General features: G+C 38.2%; 1 protein-coding gene across 2 annotated transcripts in view; it reads right to left on the bottom strand.

Moving 5' to 3' along the window:
- The window catches only part of INPP5A (inositol polyphosphate-5-phosphatase A), a 242,864-nt gene that overhangs the window by 145,464 nt on the left and 78,563 nt on the right, over positions 1-18,837 (bottom strand). For both annotated transcript variants that reach the window (XM_072425211.1, XM_072425212.1), the window contains exons 3-4: positions 10,918-11,018; positions 6,377-6,464 (exon numbers count right to left, since the gene is read on the bottom strand). In XM_072425211.1, the coding sequence (XP_072281312.1) occupies positions 6,377-6,464; positions 10,918-11,018 (189 nt within the window). The remainder of the gene's footprint in view (positions 1-6,376; positions 6,465-10,917; positions 11,019-18,837) is intronic.

Genomic DNA, 18,837 nt, shown 5'->3' with positions numbered 1-18,837 from the left:
GTTCTAATCATTGCATTTTTGAGTAAATTGCATTATGGCAATACTGCATTTTAAAATTTGGGATAGCCATACATGGCATATTAGTTAGAAATGTTTTTGATTTCAGTCTCAAATGTAACGATCAGGGACAAATCAAAAAATGAAGTGGAGCTTTCAAGATGATTTGAGTGATCTGTGTAACATGATCAATTTCTATTCCAGGACACAGAATATTTACAGTGAACATTAGTACTTTGCTCGATAATTCTTTTCCCCTTGTTTTTTGGGTAGACTATTTGGGGCAATAGGTTTGCAATAGGTGTGCCTGCAGCACTAAATAGCTGTGTAAAATAAATCTATTACACAGAATGCTTGCACCCTACAATGACCTCTGTTCCTATCCACACACTAAGCTATACCTGCTGAGAACCTTAAAAAGGTTTTTAGTTTTTATTTGGCTAACTCTCTAAAGGGCATTTTTTTGTGAAAAGGATAGTGAAATATATATAGTCCTGGAGTTTAAAAAATAAATAAATCAAGTCAGCTATATTTAATCAATCTAAAGTGGCAAATGTAACATTTGTTATATTGCATAACATATTTATGTAGCACTTTACAATAAATAGGGGTTGCTGATTACAAACATGCAACTCTTGTTTGGACTACAAAGAGATGAGTAGAAGGGAACCCTGCCTAAATGCTCTTACAATTTATAAGATGGGGAGCAGGGAATACAACAAGGAAAAGGGGAAGATGACCCATCACTGTTGATAAAGAGGCATAAAGGTAGGTGAGCTTTAAGAGGTAGTTTTTGAAAGCTTGCCTAAATGTGGTTAAAAAGTGAATGTACTTCTTTTTTACCTATGCAGTGAAATAAGGAATAAAAATGTGCATTGTAGTGCCATTCAGAATGTTTATGTCTGCAGCACTAATCCTCAAGCATCAGTTGTAGATCTGCTTCTGCATGGATCGTGTCAGGCACTTGTAATTAGTAAAATGAAGTGCACTTTGCCAAGTCCTGTGTAGAGTATGATAACGTGATCACTAGTAATTCCCTTCCAGCTATAAAAATCAAATGTACGTCAATAATTAAGTTGCAATAAAAGTTTATAGACTGTAGCAGCTGGATAAAACCGGAACAAAACCCATAAAAATAAACAGGGTTAATTACAGGGTGAAACAGTGAAGTAGTATTTGGATTTTGTTAAAAGCATCCACCTTAACAAAGTTATTATGGTAGGTTTGGCTAAGAAACATAATTAGGGATTAACTTGCATAGCACTGTTTCTTTATAACGGGATTCATAATTTCCATTGAAATTTTGTATGTATATGTAAGCAAAAATTAAAAGAAAGCTCATCATTCTCTTTAAATAAATTGTAGGAAAAATCACACTAAATAAAGTGCCCACGCCAGTGAAATGGTTTGGTATTGTTAACATGCCAGAAAAGAAAACTGGTATTTTCAAAAGGATGGGGAATGGTTACCTATGTATTTCACTAAGAATTTTCTTTCCTTTAGGTATTTTAGTAGTGAAAAAACGGTGTATCAGGTCCTAAAATCTTTTTTAGGAACTGGTTATATTTTAAAAAGCTGCCTAAAAACATGGCTCTCACAACGAATTCTAAAGCAGCAGTCGCCAACCTTTCGGACCTCATGAACAACTAAATTCAAAATTTTAAATCCTGCGGACCATTAATATGAATTTTTACAAAAAGAGAAATACATTTGTAAAATAATGATCTTCCTAATGGTGCCTGACAAGAACTGTGGAGGCTCTGACCAAAAGACCAATGATAGGTATCAAAGTCAAGCTATTTGATGCCATTAAATATAACAGTTAAAGAAAATACACAGTTAAGGTCATACCTACCTAAAAGTGCATCTGAGAAATAAACAAATAAAATAAAACAATCGGATGAGAATCGGTATTGGCGGAGCGAGGTGACTGTTGTAATGGTGGAAACAAAACTGAAACGTACGGTTTGGTTCCCTCATACAACTTAAGACTACACTGACGTCACACTGCGCCACCCTTGTATTTTTTTGTCTCTAATACAGTTTGTGAATTTAGTGCAATATAAAGGCGAAAATTGTCATTCAGAATATAATAATTTATTGGAATATTATTGTTTTATTATTAATAAAACATAAAAATTGCAAATAATGTCCAAATTTTTCTGTGGACCACCAAAATTTTCGCGGACCATTGGTTGGTGACCACTACTCTGGAGCATCATTTCCCAAACATAATTTTGTGGAACCCCAGGGTTCCTCCAAAGGTTGCTAGGGGATCCCTGAGCAAAAAGCAATTTGGGACTCTGAGGTCAGTTTAACCAACTCCAATCATTTTTTTTGCCATCTATATCAGCACCACTCTTTGCACTGGCCAGCACTGTAGGATACTTTTTTTTTTATCTAGTGACCACTACACTAATGTACTGTGATCTGTGGATATAGTAATTATAGAAGGTGTTCCCCCTAGGGACCTAAAAGTTCAAGGGTTCCCCCATGTTAAAAAGGTCGAGAAAGGCTGCTCTAAGCTATGGAAAATTTGCTACCACCTGAAATCACTTATATATTAAAGCCCCAAGTAAACTCTAATAAAAACTACTGCATCAGAAATTTTGTGTAAGTGTCCTACAACTTCCAGGCAATAGAAGTGCCTACAACTAGAATTTATACAGCCTTTACAGACCTTAAATCCACCTTACCATCCATCTTGCACAGTTACACATGCTCCTTTTCTGTAGTGAAATGGATTGCTCCTATTTAACTGCACACTGTGAGCTTCTCATAAGCATGCATTAGAACCTGCAAGAAATCAGGTAGACCCCATCTCATTTCCTGCTTGACGGTTATTCAGTATATTCTAACCCAGACTTTCTGAACCTTTTTAACATAGGGGAACCCTTAAAATACCTTTCAGCTTTTCAGGAAACCCAGCTAATTACTATATCCACAGGACAGTATATGTGAATGGTGATCAGTAGGAAGAATCCCTCTTTTACATTGTTGCTTAGTGGGAAGAATGTAACCCTTACAGAGAAAAAAATGATCATTGGTTAAACTGACCTGAGAGGCACAAATTACTTATTACTCAAGGAACCCCTAACAACCTCCGGAGGAACCCTAGTTGAGAAATGCTGTTCTAGCACTTCCTCTCCATTCTTACTGTGCCTGGCCTGCTTCTTTTAGTCACTGGATTTCAGTTCTTTCAATCAGAGGCTTACAGGGCAATACCACTTGTTTTAAGGATGCAAACAATATCACTCTTGCATGGTCAGACTGCATTGCATAAAGAAAAAATAAAAGTAAAAAGTAAACGTTAAAAAAAAAAAATAAATAAAAAAATAAAAACTAGTGATGGTCTAAAATATTGTATGCTGTGAAAACAAAAAGGTTATATTTACTATGGAAACAATGGCGGTAAAATATAAAAAGATATTGAAAATACAGAAACCTGACTATTAACAGACTGAAAATGTTTGAAATTCCATAATAAAGCTTATATGAGATTTCAGTGGTTGGTTTTGATGCAATGTAAGGCCATTATAATGAATGTATGTCAGTTTATTTAGAAAGTCCTATAATAATAATTAAAAAAAACACATTTAGAACTGCAAAATTAAAAATTTTAGGAATGCAAGATAAATATGAATTTTCTATTTGAGGTTAGTAACACTCATAAATATCAAGGATTTTATTACGAGGGCATGAGAACTACAACTGCTATTATTGATGGAAAGCTGCCAGGGTGTAATAAAAGCCATGTTAAGGACAAAGACCTGAATGTGCAGTCAGAATGACCCCTGAGATTGAATTTATAGACGTTTTCCATCCTTACTGGAAAGAAAGAGTTTATTTTACTTGTAAGACTTAGACTAGCGGTATTTTTAGCTTCTAAATACAGGATTGTGCTTCTTCTAAAGGGCCAAAAGCCTGACAGACTGTGTAAATACAGAGTGCCAGGAATATAGTCTGTGTTTTTAAAGCCTAATTTAGTAGGAGAAAATGTTGCTCATCTCTCTATATCATACAGAAAAAACAGTAGGGTGCCAGTGGGTGATGTAGTGAAACATTTATTAGCCTCACATTCTGTTTTAACTCAGGATTTACCTTTGCTATGTGCTGCTTGAGACATGGTCCATCTTAGGTCATGGGGTACACATGGAAGACCTGACAGCAGTTATTTCTAAGGTCAATTTTATGTGTGCTTAATAAGCACCACCTACCCTCTGTAATACCATGTACATGCCCAACTTTACTTCACCAACATTTTCGCTCTGCAGACTGTTGAGTGCTTCAAAAAATTTTTTAAATCTTTTACAGCCATGGGATGCAAGGTGGACCAACGCGGAGAAATCTAAAGTAAGGTTTGTGCTGAGCAGGCAAAATAATGATTAGTAGAGCGGGGACAGGTAAGTGTATGTCTTTACAGAGCTACCTGCAGGTGGGACTAGAGGCCAACTGGGGCATTATAAGTACATGCTTCCCTTAAATGGGGGAGCAAAGTTCAACTTTTAAACATGCTTGATCAGGAAGGCCATTATTGCAGAAAGGAGACAGGTTAGGTCTGTTCTGGAATACTCCCTCCTACCTGCCTGATCGCTCCAGAAACAGTGGGAAAAGCTAAGCTGTGCAAGCAGGGATACACAGCAATTCCACCTTGCCCTGCAGGTACCAGGAATGAATAAATGACCATGCTACTGCACAGGAGTTATGTCATCCTGACCTGGTCAATTAAGATGACCAATCATACCCAGGAAGAGAACAAAGAAGATGGAAGGGTCTTGCAATGGAATGGGGGCGGGTGAGTATAGAAAGTTTAGTTCCACATTTTTCTACACTCTACTTGATGAACTGTAGCTGGTTTCCTGCACATTGCACTTACCACTGTCCAGCACCCCACATAAAACATTTCTCTCCCTCTAGCACATGATTTGCTGAGCTCTTAGCTGCAAACACACATTTTGATAGATGTATGGTAGCTGCCACTAATTAATTTTTATCTTTCTCTCGTCTGAATTGCTAACTCACTAAACAATTGTTATCTTGGCTCTCATCTTTTAAAAACATGTGGATAGATTAATTGGCTTCCCCCCAAATTGTCCTCAGACTGTATGAAATACATAGGACTATGGTAGGGACATTAGATTGTGAGCTCCTTTGAGGGACAGCTAGTGAAATGACTAGGGACTGTGTAATATGTTGACGCTATATAAATACTGGATAATAATAATATTTCTGCAGGTTTCACACTTGGAACTCACAGGGTCACATTTTCTTACATTCATACCGAGAATTTGTTAGTGGGCAGACAAGATTTTGGGTTGAGGGTAAAAGCAATTATTAAAGACTACACTGGAAATCAAATTGAGGACTCCAAGAGGCAAAAACATTACTTTTTTAAAACCAGTTTACATAAAAACAGGTCTAAAACACACTATCAAGATAAAATTATGGAAGCTGCCAATGCTGACATGTTTTTGAAGGTTCACATTCCTGGGCTGTCCTCTTGCATTATTAATAACCCGGAGCAAGAATCTGTGTGCAATGTGCTTTTGACTTTTTCTTCTGGTTGCATGACTGGGTCCAAAAGTAATATTATCAAATTGTATTTATAAAGCGCCAGTGGTATAATAGAGAGGAGAGAGAAAGTTATTTAATGTGCTCTGACCATTTTATATTTGTTAAAACAGTGAACCCGTGTTAGTTTAGCTCTAGCACAAGAGATCTCGTTTTAGTGGTTATGATCAATGTAAATCACTAAAATTCTGCCTGCAAAAGCCTGTCTGTTTCACTCTTCTCTCTATTATTCCACTGATTATTTCAGGCTGGGCACATTGAGAATGTTTCTCTTTGAATGATTGGGTCATTCTCCTTGGTGGAACCCACTGTACTTTTTATAGCGCCAACATATTAAGCAGTGCTGTACATCAAAGTACTTCTGTCATTTAGTATTACCACTATACAGAATGCTAAATCTAAAATACTATAAATAAAAAAACACACATATGAAACAGATACAATAAGAATATTATTTTAATTATGCTAATCTCTGCTTGCTGTTAGTAAGCCTGTTCAATAAAACACTTCATAACCACAAGTTTCCATAAATAAAAAAGGAAAATGCTGCAGATAAAACTTTAGAAATATTCTATTACAAACAGTAGAACTTCACAAGACAAACTTATGGCAGGTTTACACTTGTTTCGAGATCGAGCGATCCTGTGTGGCTACCCATGGCAGAACAGTTTCTAAAAACAACTTAATTTATTACAATTAACACTTTGTACATACAATAAATAGTATCAGAATAAAGTATCAGACTATTCACTGAAGTCCCAGTAGAGAGGGGAAAGAGATTGGACACCCACAACAAGAAAAAGCTTACCGTGAAATTTTCCTGTGACTTGTAATTCTCATCCAGGTATACTCGAGCACGGTTGTATTCTTTCATGGCATCACTTGAAAGTAGATCCCTGAAATCACAGATGTATAGCATTATTCAAAGGAATTTAATGTGCACAGGTATATTTTTATGTCTCAAATTGTTTAAACTAAAATGTGCACACACCCAAAAAACCTGAAAAGTTCACCACCCCATTCTGCTGAATAGAAAACACATATTTGTTTCCTTGGTTTTTTTAATGTAAACATTTTATTATTTGGAATGCTGCCCTGACTGTCCCATTACAGAATATCCCAAAGGCCATAGAAATGAAAGAAAATGAGTTATCAGTTGGCTTATGACAGGGAATACAAATTTAATCATTTACATTATGACTTGTTACCAATAAAAATATTTGTATTGTTCCCATACTCCTTTTTACTTGCTCTGTCATTTGCAGACATGCAATATTGTCCAAAAAACCAATCAGGGAAACAATTTAAAACAGCAATCTGTAGTTAAATATTCTAACCCTCTACAATGCTTTCTTATATATGCTGATTGGCATATTCTGGAGCTGGCTGACAGTATGTGAAATCGGCATGATGTCAAGTAGTTGGCAAAGGAAAGACTTTCCGCTCTCATTTAGCAAAATCTTAGCTGTCAGTCATTTTAAGAAGTTTTAGGTTAAAAAAAAAAACAGCAAAGTTATGCTTTTACAGTAATTTTCGACTCAATCTAAATTCACACCTAAGCACAGTTGTGAGTCAATCAACTTGTTGTTTTACTCCCTCCTTGTTGTTGTTCACTTTATTTGATTACAGTTTATTTTTCAGTTTAATGCCTTATTTATGGAAAAGGTTTACTTATAAAGTAGATTAATGGGCCATATAAACCTCAGTTCAATTGGTGAACAAGCTGATAGACATCTGAGGGTCTCCTTAAGGCACAGCCACCTCCGTGCATCATTGCAATAAAGGTGCAAGTTAGATATGCTTTACTTTCTTTGTTGGTGTAGTGCATAACTGTATGATTAGGTGGGGAATACTATTTTTAAGGTGAGTCTTCAGTAATTTGTAAAATAGAGAAGCATCACTAAGCATCATATGACAGCAATAGGTACCATTGTCAGTTATTATTACTTCTGGTAACAATACAGCTAAGACTTTTTGAAAGTGTCCATATTCTACTTTATAAATAGATGCAATATTTTATCTACAGTTTTACAAAAATTTGTAAAAGTTTAACAAGCAATTTAAAAAAAAATGAATAGGTCTTTGATTAGGAATTTTGAGTATAGAATTCAACTGAAGAACCATCTTAGTCTGTGTTTTTCCATTGCAGCTAATCAGTTTCCCCCTTTTTAGGATTGAATGATTAAGATGGTACAAGGTAGGTAATATAACATTTCTGAAGCATTAGTTTCCCCTATGCACTGATAAAGAGCAGCATAAACTGTAGAAGGTAAGGGATGAATGTAATTGCTAAATCTGACACTAGATGGAACCATCTGACTACATACATAATTTCTGTGAATGGAATAGAGAACCTGATAAATGGAACACATTTAATGGAATAGCAAAATTAATATTGTATCGTGTAACAATGCAAAGCTTTTACTGAGCCCTCTGGAATGGAACAGCTTACATGTATTTGTTTTACAAATTACACGGTAATTTCACACAGTTATCAGATGAGTGCTGAAAAACAATTTTGCAGAAAATCAAATGTAATCTTAGATATGTTAGGACAGAGGAACATACTGAACATATTTGTATTGTTAAGCACACTCGCTGGGATTCAAATCAGGGCCACAAGCCGCCTAGAATTACCAGCTTTGTAAATAGGTAAATACTATACAGGGTGACCATCGAAAATCCGGCCATCGATAATCCGGTTCCTTCGATTTCCCGGCACGAATTTCAGATCGCATTTTCAATACAGGGACTGCAGTACACTGTTTGGCAAATGATGTTTTGATGGCGCTATTCTGCAAAAACAGCTGTTAGTGTAACAAGCAAGACCTAAATACACGGTGAGACGTCTCTGCTGCCTGCTCCCTGGAACATGTCTGCGGGCGTGGCGAGAGGAAGGCGGCCTGCGTGTAGAGGTTAGTATAAAAAAAAATCTGGAATTTTCAAAAATGGGGCGCACCTCAGGTTCGGAGGTTGCTGAATTTTTGATTGTCAACCTGTATAAGCAATTTAAACAAATGTTTCAAGCCTTCTCCCACTCTTGTAGTCACAATAGACATTTATTCGTGGAATGCATTCAACACAACAGGCAACCTGTTATATTGTGGTTTATATGCAATTAGAAGATAGAGACATCTCCACCACTCTCAGTTTTATCAAACATTTAGATTAACCCTAGCATTATTTGTGTACATCTTTTCAATATATTTAAAACTGATAAAGCGGCTAAATCGCTATAAGTTGTGGTGATGTTCCCTTCTATTCTCCCTAAAGCCCTAAACAGTATTTTATTGTTCCCCTAATTCCATTGCTCTCAGACCTCTTTCTTAATATAAATTCATCTGCACACCTATACTTGTTTTTGGATGTACACTGATGTGAGGTGTAGCTCCAAAACTACATTTTACCACCTTGATGAGAGTGTGTGGTAACATCAGCAGGGATTTCATGCTTAAATGAACATGCAAAAGCATTTGTTCTACATTTCAAAATTATTTTTACCTTCCGTTCTCTCCACTTTGAACTACAAGCCCTACAGGGACCGTACCTTGGCAAACAACCAGGATCCCTAATTCTTGATATGCTGCCCCCTAACTATTCCATGGTGCCACTTACCCTATTGACTGTTTATGCCCAAGGACAAATTTCCCGAGTCAAACACAAAAATAGGCCTGATGTAATAAAGCTCTCCAAGACTGGAGAGACAATAGACTATCATGGGTAAACCTGGGTGATCCAGCAAACCTAGAATAAATTTCCTCAAATCATTTAGCAAATGTTTTTCATCCTGGAATAGATCCATTCCAAGTTTGCTGCATCACTTATGATATTTGTCATTTTCAGTCTGGGAGAGGTTTAATTAATCCCATTTCCATGATTCAAAAATATGATACAGCATGCATACAGGAGACGCATTTTTGCCTTACTTTATTCCATGACCTACCGTATATTTCGGCGTATAAGACGCACTTTTTCTTCCCCAAAACTGGGGGGGAAAAGTGGGTGCGTCTTATACACCGAATACATGTTAAATATAATAAAAAAAAATCATACTCATCCGATCCCGCGATGCTGCGTGCTTCTCCTCGCTCTCCTCCCGGCTGCAGCGCGTCTCCTCCTCCTCTGAGCGAGGAGAAGCCGACACGCATACCCCCGCGATCCCATAAGCAGGCTGATCCAGCCTGCTTATGGGATCGCGGGGGTATGCGTGTCGGCTTCTCCTCTCTCAGAGGAGGAGACACGCGCTGCAGCCAGGAGGAGAGCCAGGAGAAGCCGACACCCGTGCCCCCGCGATCTCATAAGCAGGCTGGATCAGCCTTCTCCTCTGAGCGAGGAGAAGCCGGCACACGTGCCCTCGCGATCCGGTAAGCAGGCTGATCCAGCCTGCTTATGGGATCGCTGGGGTATGCGTGTCGGCTTCTCCTCGCTCAGAGGAGGAGGAGACACGCGCTGCAGCCAGGAGGGGAGCGAGGAGAAGAAGAAGCCCACAGCATCGCGGGATCGCGGTATCGGGTGAGTATGATTTTTTGGCACAGGGTGATCAGAAGGGGATACATTGTGTCAATGTATCCCCTTCTAATCACTCTGTGTCAATGTATCCCCTTCTGATCACTCTGTGTCAGAGTGATTAGAAGGGGATACATTGACACAGAGTGATTAGAAGGCGATACATTGACACAGAGTGATTTTTTAGTATTTTGTTCAGAATCTTTTTTTTCTAGGTTTTTCTCGTTTAAAATTGGGTGCGTCTTATAGGCCGGAGAATTACGTCTTATACGCCGAAAAATACGGTATAACTCCCCAGCATATCACAATGATTTCTTGCCGTATGTCAGTTCTTGAAACAATGGGGTGCTGAAAAATTCTCTAGCTCTTTTAGAGTAAGCATTGAAATGTCTTCTTTTTTCTGCCTGCATTTAAGTAGCCCTGTACTTTTTTCCCCAAGTTTTAGTTTGCTACTCCATAACTTTAAGGACAAGTGTCTTATCAATCTCTCCAATCTAGAAGACTCATTTCAACCTGTGGAGTTCTTCTAATATTCTTTTAAGTTTCCTATATGGTTGGATTGTTCCAAGGCTCAAACATTAAAAATTAGAGTGTCTAACCTCTTCTAAGTATCTTCTACACTGCCATGGAACTTATGGGAAGTTCTACTATAAAAAGGGCCACATGGCAAATAAAAGGATCATGAGGGCAACCCACTCTATTTTTGTACAGGTAATACTATAACTTGCTCCTTGCAGTGTTGTTTTAACTTAGCCTGTTAGTCGTACACAAAATGCAGTTAAAAACAAAACCTGTAAAATGTTTTCCATGGAAATCACACTCATGCACAGGAAATTCACTTACTTGACCAATTTGTCCACGTGAGACATAGACGCTTCATAATTCTTCCCTCCAACTTCTTGACAGTGCAATGATAAAAACTGAGGCTTCTGTGCATGCACAGTCTGAAAAATACAAATATATCAAACATGACAATGTGCAAATACTCAAAACAAACCTTTAATACACAGCAATGTGCAACAACAAGGTGGAAAACTTGATTATTTCCCAACATCCATTCCACAGCAGTGCATCATTAATCTGATCACCCCCATAAAGCACTTAGTACTGATGTTCAATGAAACTGACAATCTGTAAGAAGTGTTGAAGTAAAGAAGTTTTTTTTCATTGTCATCAATCTGATTTAAGAATGGGCCCAGAATATTAGCTCTGCAGACACACTGCCAAGTACAGATTTGTCAATTATTTTAATCTATGTGGCTAACGATGCCAAGAATATACATTTATATAAAATTAGATAAACATACGTGATATTTAAAAATAATTCAATGTATATTTGTAAATGTATAAAAGAAAAAGAACTCTATTCTTTACATGTGCATAAGTGGCACTACAGCAGGATACCAGATCTATGTTTTCTGAACAAGATACCTTCAGAAAATAATTTACTTAATAAAGTACTGTGAACTGCTGAGAACAAAGCATACAAGATTCCATACTAAGTCTTGCAGTACTGAAAGAGTAACTAAAGTTACTGTGTTCTGCATTTTCAATTGTTTAAAAGTGTAATTCAAAGTAGAAATTTTGCCAAAAATAACAAAATAATATTGAACAGACCATAAAAACCAATACAAAACCAGCTTTTGTGAAAAGACTCAAAATTAATCCAGAGATTTCTCTGCCTTTTTATTATGTCCTCAGTCTGATGGCCAGAATAATTCAACCTACTTGCTGCAGGCTGAGCTGGGTTTATTACAATAGTTCGGAGAAAAAGGGTTGAATGATGCTGGTCACCTTACGGTGGAAGTTTGGTGACTGCACTGCAAGGGAACTCTCTGGACTGAAGCTAAATAATGCAGCAAAAGCCGATTTTGTTGTTTTATATCAAAATGTAATCACTGACCTATAACAATGATCGCTTCAATGTTCCTTGTTAACAAGTGCAGGTGCATATGCATGCATGCTATTGCTCAAGGCCCTGTACGCAAAGTGACCGCTGTATGTGCATAAGTACTAATGTTGGCACAAAGCAGCCTATATAAACTTGTAAACCAGCATCCTGTATATTATTATATATATAATTATTAAACAGGATTTATATAGCGCCATCATATTAGGAAGAGCTGTACACTAAATAGGAGTTGAAAATGACAGACCGATACAGACAATGACACAGGAGGAAGAGAGGACCCTGCCCAGAAGAGCTTACAATCTAGTACGTATAGTGGTTGTCAATTTTCTTTCTGTGACCTGACCTGCTGCTCTATGTTCATGTGTTTGCCTTTCCTGCTTGCTTCAAGACCTGTTCATGAATTTGTGTTGCTGGGACTCTGCTTCCTGCCTTTTTCTTCTGCTGTCCAGCTGTTCCCAACCTCATCCTGAAACCATGCCTGTGCTCCTTGCTCCCAAATTGGACCCCCTACATCCCACATGTTACTGACCTTGGCTTGAACTTGATAACATTGATATCTAAAAATTTAGTATCTCTACTGTCTGAATTTTACAGACTTCTGCTTGTATCCGGTCCATATTGCCCGCTTCAGTAACATGGTGTTCCTTCTACTGGTTCCTGAACTGCAGCTGACACTTTTACTACTGCTTATAATACCATTTTGGCTATGCTTGCAGGGATGTAGAGTGAAGGTGCAAAAGTCGCCCCCGTCAAAGGAACATTTTTGCGTAGATTATATATGATTAAAGACCACTGCAGATTAAATCTAATTAGGTACAAGCATTCCTATCCATACATAATTTGCTGAATGAACCCGGTAGTTCTGCAATCAACAATCGCTAAATTTAGTACACTAAAGAAAACTTGTGTGTCTGCCTGAAAAACCAGCCGGTATGATCTGTGTAAAATGAACAGTTCACTTCCCAGCATATATAAAAATCAAAAACCAGCTTGTGTGGTGGAAACCACAGAAACTTGTTCGAGTGCCAATGTCAATTGAAATCTTTGTTATAATGCTCAGTAGATCAGCAGTTTAAATTAAGAGGTTTTACCTGTCAGCACTAAAAAAAAATAAACCTTTTTGTACCAGGACACCTACACACATTCCTGAGCCACAAATACTCAAGAAAAATGCAAGAGAAGGGGCCGTCTCCCAGGAATGTGCATCAACACACGAATATTACAGTTATTTTAACTGCTGGCTTTTACCGCCACTGTAATCATCAGCTAAATAATATTAAGCATTTTTCCTCATCATCTCTCTCTCTTTCCTTTCAGTGCTCATGAGAAACACTCAGGCTAAACTGAGGTGTTCAACATTAGCAGATTAAAAATTAAAAACATCTCACTGGAATCAGATATACTATAGCAGAACCTAGACATTAAATTTGTATGCCAACTGTTCTGTTTTCTAAAAAACATCTTAAAAATGAATGTCATAAATGTGTTTAATCAACTTAGTTACAATAAATTTGCTCTACAAATTACATTAATACATGTTAAAAGTAAACATTTGCTAAGCAATGCATTACAGGCGTGTTCTCATTTAAAGATAAATGTCATGGTTAATGAAATTCCAGCATGCCCCCACAATGAAATCTACTGTGTAGGAGGCAGATACCCAGCCAGAAGGAGTTACTGTACAAGTAATATATTTTAGCGCTTTTTGTTACTGCACGGATACCAATCAGGAATAGGCTGTGTAAATACTTGCATTGAGACTAAATAAAATTACAATTGAAGGCTTTCATACGACATATAAGCTAATAAAGCCCAAATCTATATATTCTGTGATGTACAAGTCTCAAAGAAAAAAAAATATGTTTGAGCAAAATTCTCCCTTGTTCACAATCACACAAGCTTCAACTTCCCAGCTGAAGGGTTTCAGCAACATAGGTAATGGAAGGGCTTGGTGTTTCCAAATGCAAATTGACAAGCTACATACTTCAATGTACAAAGTGAAAATGCTGATAGGCATGTCTCCTGCAATATCCAACCTACACAAGAGTGCAAACTCTGCTCTGTATTCAGGAACAGGGCAAAATTCTTGCCACACCATCACAGAAGGTAATATGGTGGACTTGAGTGGAAGGTTTAGTGGGTTCCTATGATACTTTGAAAGTGGTCCTCAGAAAAAATTGTAGGTGCAAACGCACTTATAATAAAAAAAAAAAGCTATGGCACATATTGCTTAATGTAAGCCAAATTACTAATTTGAAGGAAATTACCGAGTGAAACACTTATTTTTGTAAGGTGAAACCTCTATATGAACAAAGGGTTACCCATGTCTGAGCAAATGGACAACATCATTCGTACAATATACAGACATTTCCTACTGAAGGAAAATATAACTGTTTACACCTCAAATAATATTTTTATGACTTATTTATGCTTTACATGGTTTATGGAGTATGCCAATGGAATTAGGACAATGGAGGTTAAAAAGAAGCCGGGGACTAAGCATTACCTTTATCTCAGACAGGTTATTGGGAGGAATTTACTAATTAAATGGGGTTAGGTGTCTGAGGGCTGAACAGACATTTTGTTAGGGTAACACATATTCTGCTGGTCAAGAAAAAGAGAGCTTGTGTACTGGGGGGGCCATATCACTGCTAGTACAACGGTATCCAGTATGAGTGATGGTAATGCACAGCATGTGGTCTTTGAGGGGAAAACTAGAGGCTGCCTACCCTGGACGTGTAATCTCACTACAGCAGCCTCTCTCAACCTTTCTAACATAACTTTCTATAAAATAACTTTCAAGTCCTCAGAGAACCCTTACTATAATTACTATATCCACAGTTCACAGTAAATTACTGTGGTGGTCAGTAGGAAGAATGTCTCTTGCATCACTGGTCAGTGAGAGGATCGTCAACTTTACACATAGCCAAAAAGATAACTAGTTTCATGTAAACTGACCTGCTAATGGCTCAAAAACCCCTAGAAACTTCTGGAGGAACCAAAGAAGCCTGTTTGAGAAAAACAGCGCTAGAAAACACCAATATTTTTCCCAAATGGGATCCAACTACTAAGTTGGATCCCATTGGGGTAAGGCCAGTGTGTGGGTAAGGCCAGTGTGTGGGTAAGGCCAGTGTGCGGGTAAGGCCAGTGTGCGGGTAAGGCCAGTGTGCGGGTAAGGCCAGTGTGCGGGTAAGGCCAGTGTGCGGGTTGGTGGTGGGTTCTTTCTATCCCAACACCAATTTGTGAGCTAAAGGTTGAATCTAAGGTTCTCTTCAGCTAAATTAAAGACTGGAGGGAGATTGTTGTATCTGTGGAACTTACAAATCATACTTCAGGGGATATACAAACATACACAAGCTTAAACAATAGAGAGTAGAAAGGTATGGTGTCAGGCTTAACTTTAAAGCTAGTTGCCTGTACCTTTGGAACCCCTGATCATTCCTGGTATGTAGTTTTCAATGTTGGTAACCTTTAAACACGCATTTTGTTTCATCATATGCTTAGTTGGAACAACCCGAGTTTGTGACAGGTTTCCTTGAAACGGACTGCTGTGAATCAAAACATCACAGTGCAACAATAACAGGGCAGGACAAAAATACATCCTACATTTATTCCAAAACTGTATTCGGGAAGTCTTAAATTTAGAATTCTAATTGCACAGTAATGACATATTTTGGAAAAGATGCTGTTTGGCATAAGTATACATGTCTGAAATGTGCCGTGCAATTAAATGCTTTCATCCGCTCTCCTCTCCCCTATATTATCTGAATTATAATTAAACTGACTTTTTGTTATAAAGCAAAAGCTTCCTTGGCTTGACAGACAACTAACGCATATTTAAATAGAATGTAGGATTTCCAAGATGGTTTTTGCAGCTATATTACAAAAATGTACTGTCTGGCAGAGATAAAGCAGGAACATAAAAAGAAACTTGTAACATCTTGTAAGACATTCTGAGCCTCATGTATAAAGTATATATGGATGCCACACCTAAAGCCACAGCTTTATGTGGCTATGTATTACATCAATCCATGCTAAAACATGCTAAGCTCTTTTACAGAAAGCATAAAGCTCGGGCCCATTTGTGTTGAGTTCCCACTTTTTCACCTTTGTGGGCGATGCTAGATAAGGCCATGCTTATTTGGGTTGTCACACAACAGGACTACATGAATTGTATAAATCAGCCTTTCTCTGCCTTTTTATTTTGGGTGAACCCTTGACAATATTATTATCTACAGCTCACAGTGGACAGTGAGAACAACGTCACCCTTTGCAGATTGCCAAAATGTTTATTTGCGTCAGTGGTTTCTGAACTACAAGGCACAATTTACTAATTTCTCAAGGAATCCCTAGCAACTTCTTTAAGAACCCTGGTTGAGAAAACCTTGTATACATCTTACAAACATCTACAACATTTGGAGGGTCCATGGTTCAGTATTTTTAAATTAATTTTAAATCTGAACTGAACACAACCAGCATTAGAAGCTGCAACAGGCATCTTGACCCCAACTGCATTTCCTGACCAATTGACTAAACAAATCATCCAAGCCCATTCCTCCACCTCGCCCCATGCTTTCCTGATCCTCTCCTTTCAGCCATTTGCTTTCTCTCCTGTCATTTATTCCCAGCTAAATGGTTGGACATTTCCTAGGGTTAGGGTGGTCTGCACACAGATAAAGTTAGTTCAGGAATGTGCTGATACGGTATGCGAGTTGAAAAATCCCTATTCTCGTATGTAGAAAATGTACATTATTAATCTGCTGTCATTGTATTTATTTCACACAGGCTTCTGCCAAACTTACACTCAGTGAGTCATGGTACTACAGAGTTGTACCTCCTGTAATCAATTAGGGCCCTGTATGAGCACAGATACAAAGTAGAGTACACACAAGTATGCAATGGTTGTGATTCATTGTGTAGTCAGCTGTGACAGAGGGAAAAAAAGAAACTGGGAGTCTAGCACGGTGTTCTGCCCAGTGTTCACTGTCAACCCAGCAGAGAGAATTGGTCTGATTTTGGTAAATGTGATGCAGGGTTTCCTAATGCTATAATGTACAGCCTATAGAGTATAAGCTAAGTACATTAATCAGAAGTCAAACATACAGCCTTGCAAGAATATAGATCAGGTAGTACATGTGGCTCCCAGCTTTACATTTAAAAAACGTGTATTTTTTCTAATGTTAGGTAAAATCAATCTTCCAAAATGCATGCATACATTTAATATAGTATGATTCAACTATTGAGAAGATCTGGAAGATTGTCACTATACAAAATGTCATATAGTGGCAGCATATTGTATCGTCTCAGGGGATTCCCATTCTTTGAATACAAGATAAAGCATATTGCAAAAAAGGAAAAACAATATTCCTAAATGGTATATAAAAAACTGTGCTAATGAGAGCCTTCATGGTATTAAAAGTTTATAAGTAATGTGATCGATGCAAAACCTTTAGCTTTTCAAAAACATTTTAATACCAGTTCAGAGAAAACATAATTCTGTCCAGGAAGACTCATTTACCATTGATCAAGTCATACTGAAAGGTCAATGCGACCCGCCTATTAGTTTATGAGCCATTAGAGTTTCCCTATATAACCTTAAGCTTGAAATAAATAAGAGAACATTGTAATGCTAAATGTAAAGAGTTTTAAAACAATAAAAAAATACATGGGAAAGTGAATTAGTTTTAAGACTGCTTATTTTAGGCCAAGATAAAATGGCTACCTTTTTTTTCTAGCGAAGGGACACCGATATAAGAATAAAAAATGTATATGTACCATTACAGATGTTTTATTGTAGTTTCATTTTATTCAGTTTTTTTAAGGTTGTGTGTACTAAGAAAATTTAAAAATCTGTTTATTAGCAGGTCCTAAAGTTCAGTACCATATATACCAAAACAAAAACAGGAAAATTACACTGACTCAAATATAAACCTAGGGCAAAAAAGTAGTGGCCAGTACGTAGCCAGGTGGTAAGCAAATGTACTCATTCATCAGCTAATATAATCACCTCTATAAAAAGACATTTTGGCACTTTCCTGGTCTGGAGGCCAATGAGGAAGGACATCAGCAATGATGCAATTGTTGCTTCCCATCAAACTAAGATTTTTAAGAGAGGCTCGTAGCCGTAAGAAATTAGGCGCAGGGCCTACATGACAGGGTGCTAGGCCTAGCCCAGGGGTGTTAAGGGGTATTAAAATATAGTGATGCTAGAGGGGGCTGTGTTAGTATGGATCGTGGGGTAGTTGGGGATTAGGAATAGGACAAGTTGAAATGGTCTGGACGGAAGTGCGAGGCCCTCTTTTGGAAGTAAAACGTTTCTGTTAGGATGCAGGTAGGGAGAGGGAATTTTTAGAGCATCTTAGCCCAGCTTAGGAGGCAGCAGCTTTAAGTGGTGAAGCCTGGCTGCTGGCTAGAGTAGCTGGGGTGTTTAGGTTGGCAGGCACGTGGCCTCGTAGGCTCATGTCTTCGGTGGCCTGATTCAGAGGGCTCAGGGTCCAGTGGGGAGCCGCTTAAGGGCCCCCCTTCTAGCTAGCAGCTGAGTTGTGATGGTCTCAAGCAGGAACAGTCCAGGGAGGAATCCCCTTGTCCATGGCAGAGCTCTGGGGCAGGGGCTGTAGCTGTCAGGGTGTGCAGCCCCTGATCCCGTGAGAGAGGCCTGAGGCCTCTATTAAGCAGAGGTCCGTCCCTCATATGGTGGGGCCTGTCTGGCTGGGTGTGGCCCAAAGGGGGCACACCCCCCAATCCACTTAGATGGGGGCCTGAGGTTTTGTAGGCCTCACCTGAAGCCGGGGACTTGGATGGGTAATTTATTTAATGGTGATTAAATAAACGGCTGCTTGCCAGTCAATTTA

Source organism: Pyxicephalus adspersus, chromosome 10 (assembly GCF_032062135.1).
Source record: "Pyxicephalus adspersus chromosome 10, UCB_Pads_2.0, whole genome shotgun sequence".
NCBI classification, from domain to species: Eukaryota; Metazoa; Chordata; class Amphibia; order Anura; family Pyxicephalidae; genus Pyxicephalus; species Pyxicephalus adspersus.
This window is presented reverse-complemented; position numbering and strand designations above follow the sequence as displayed.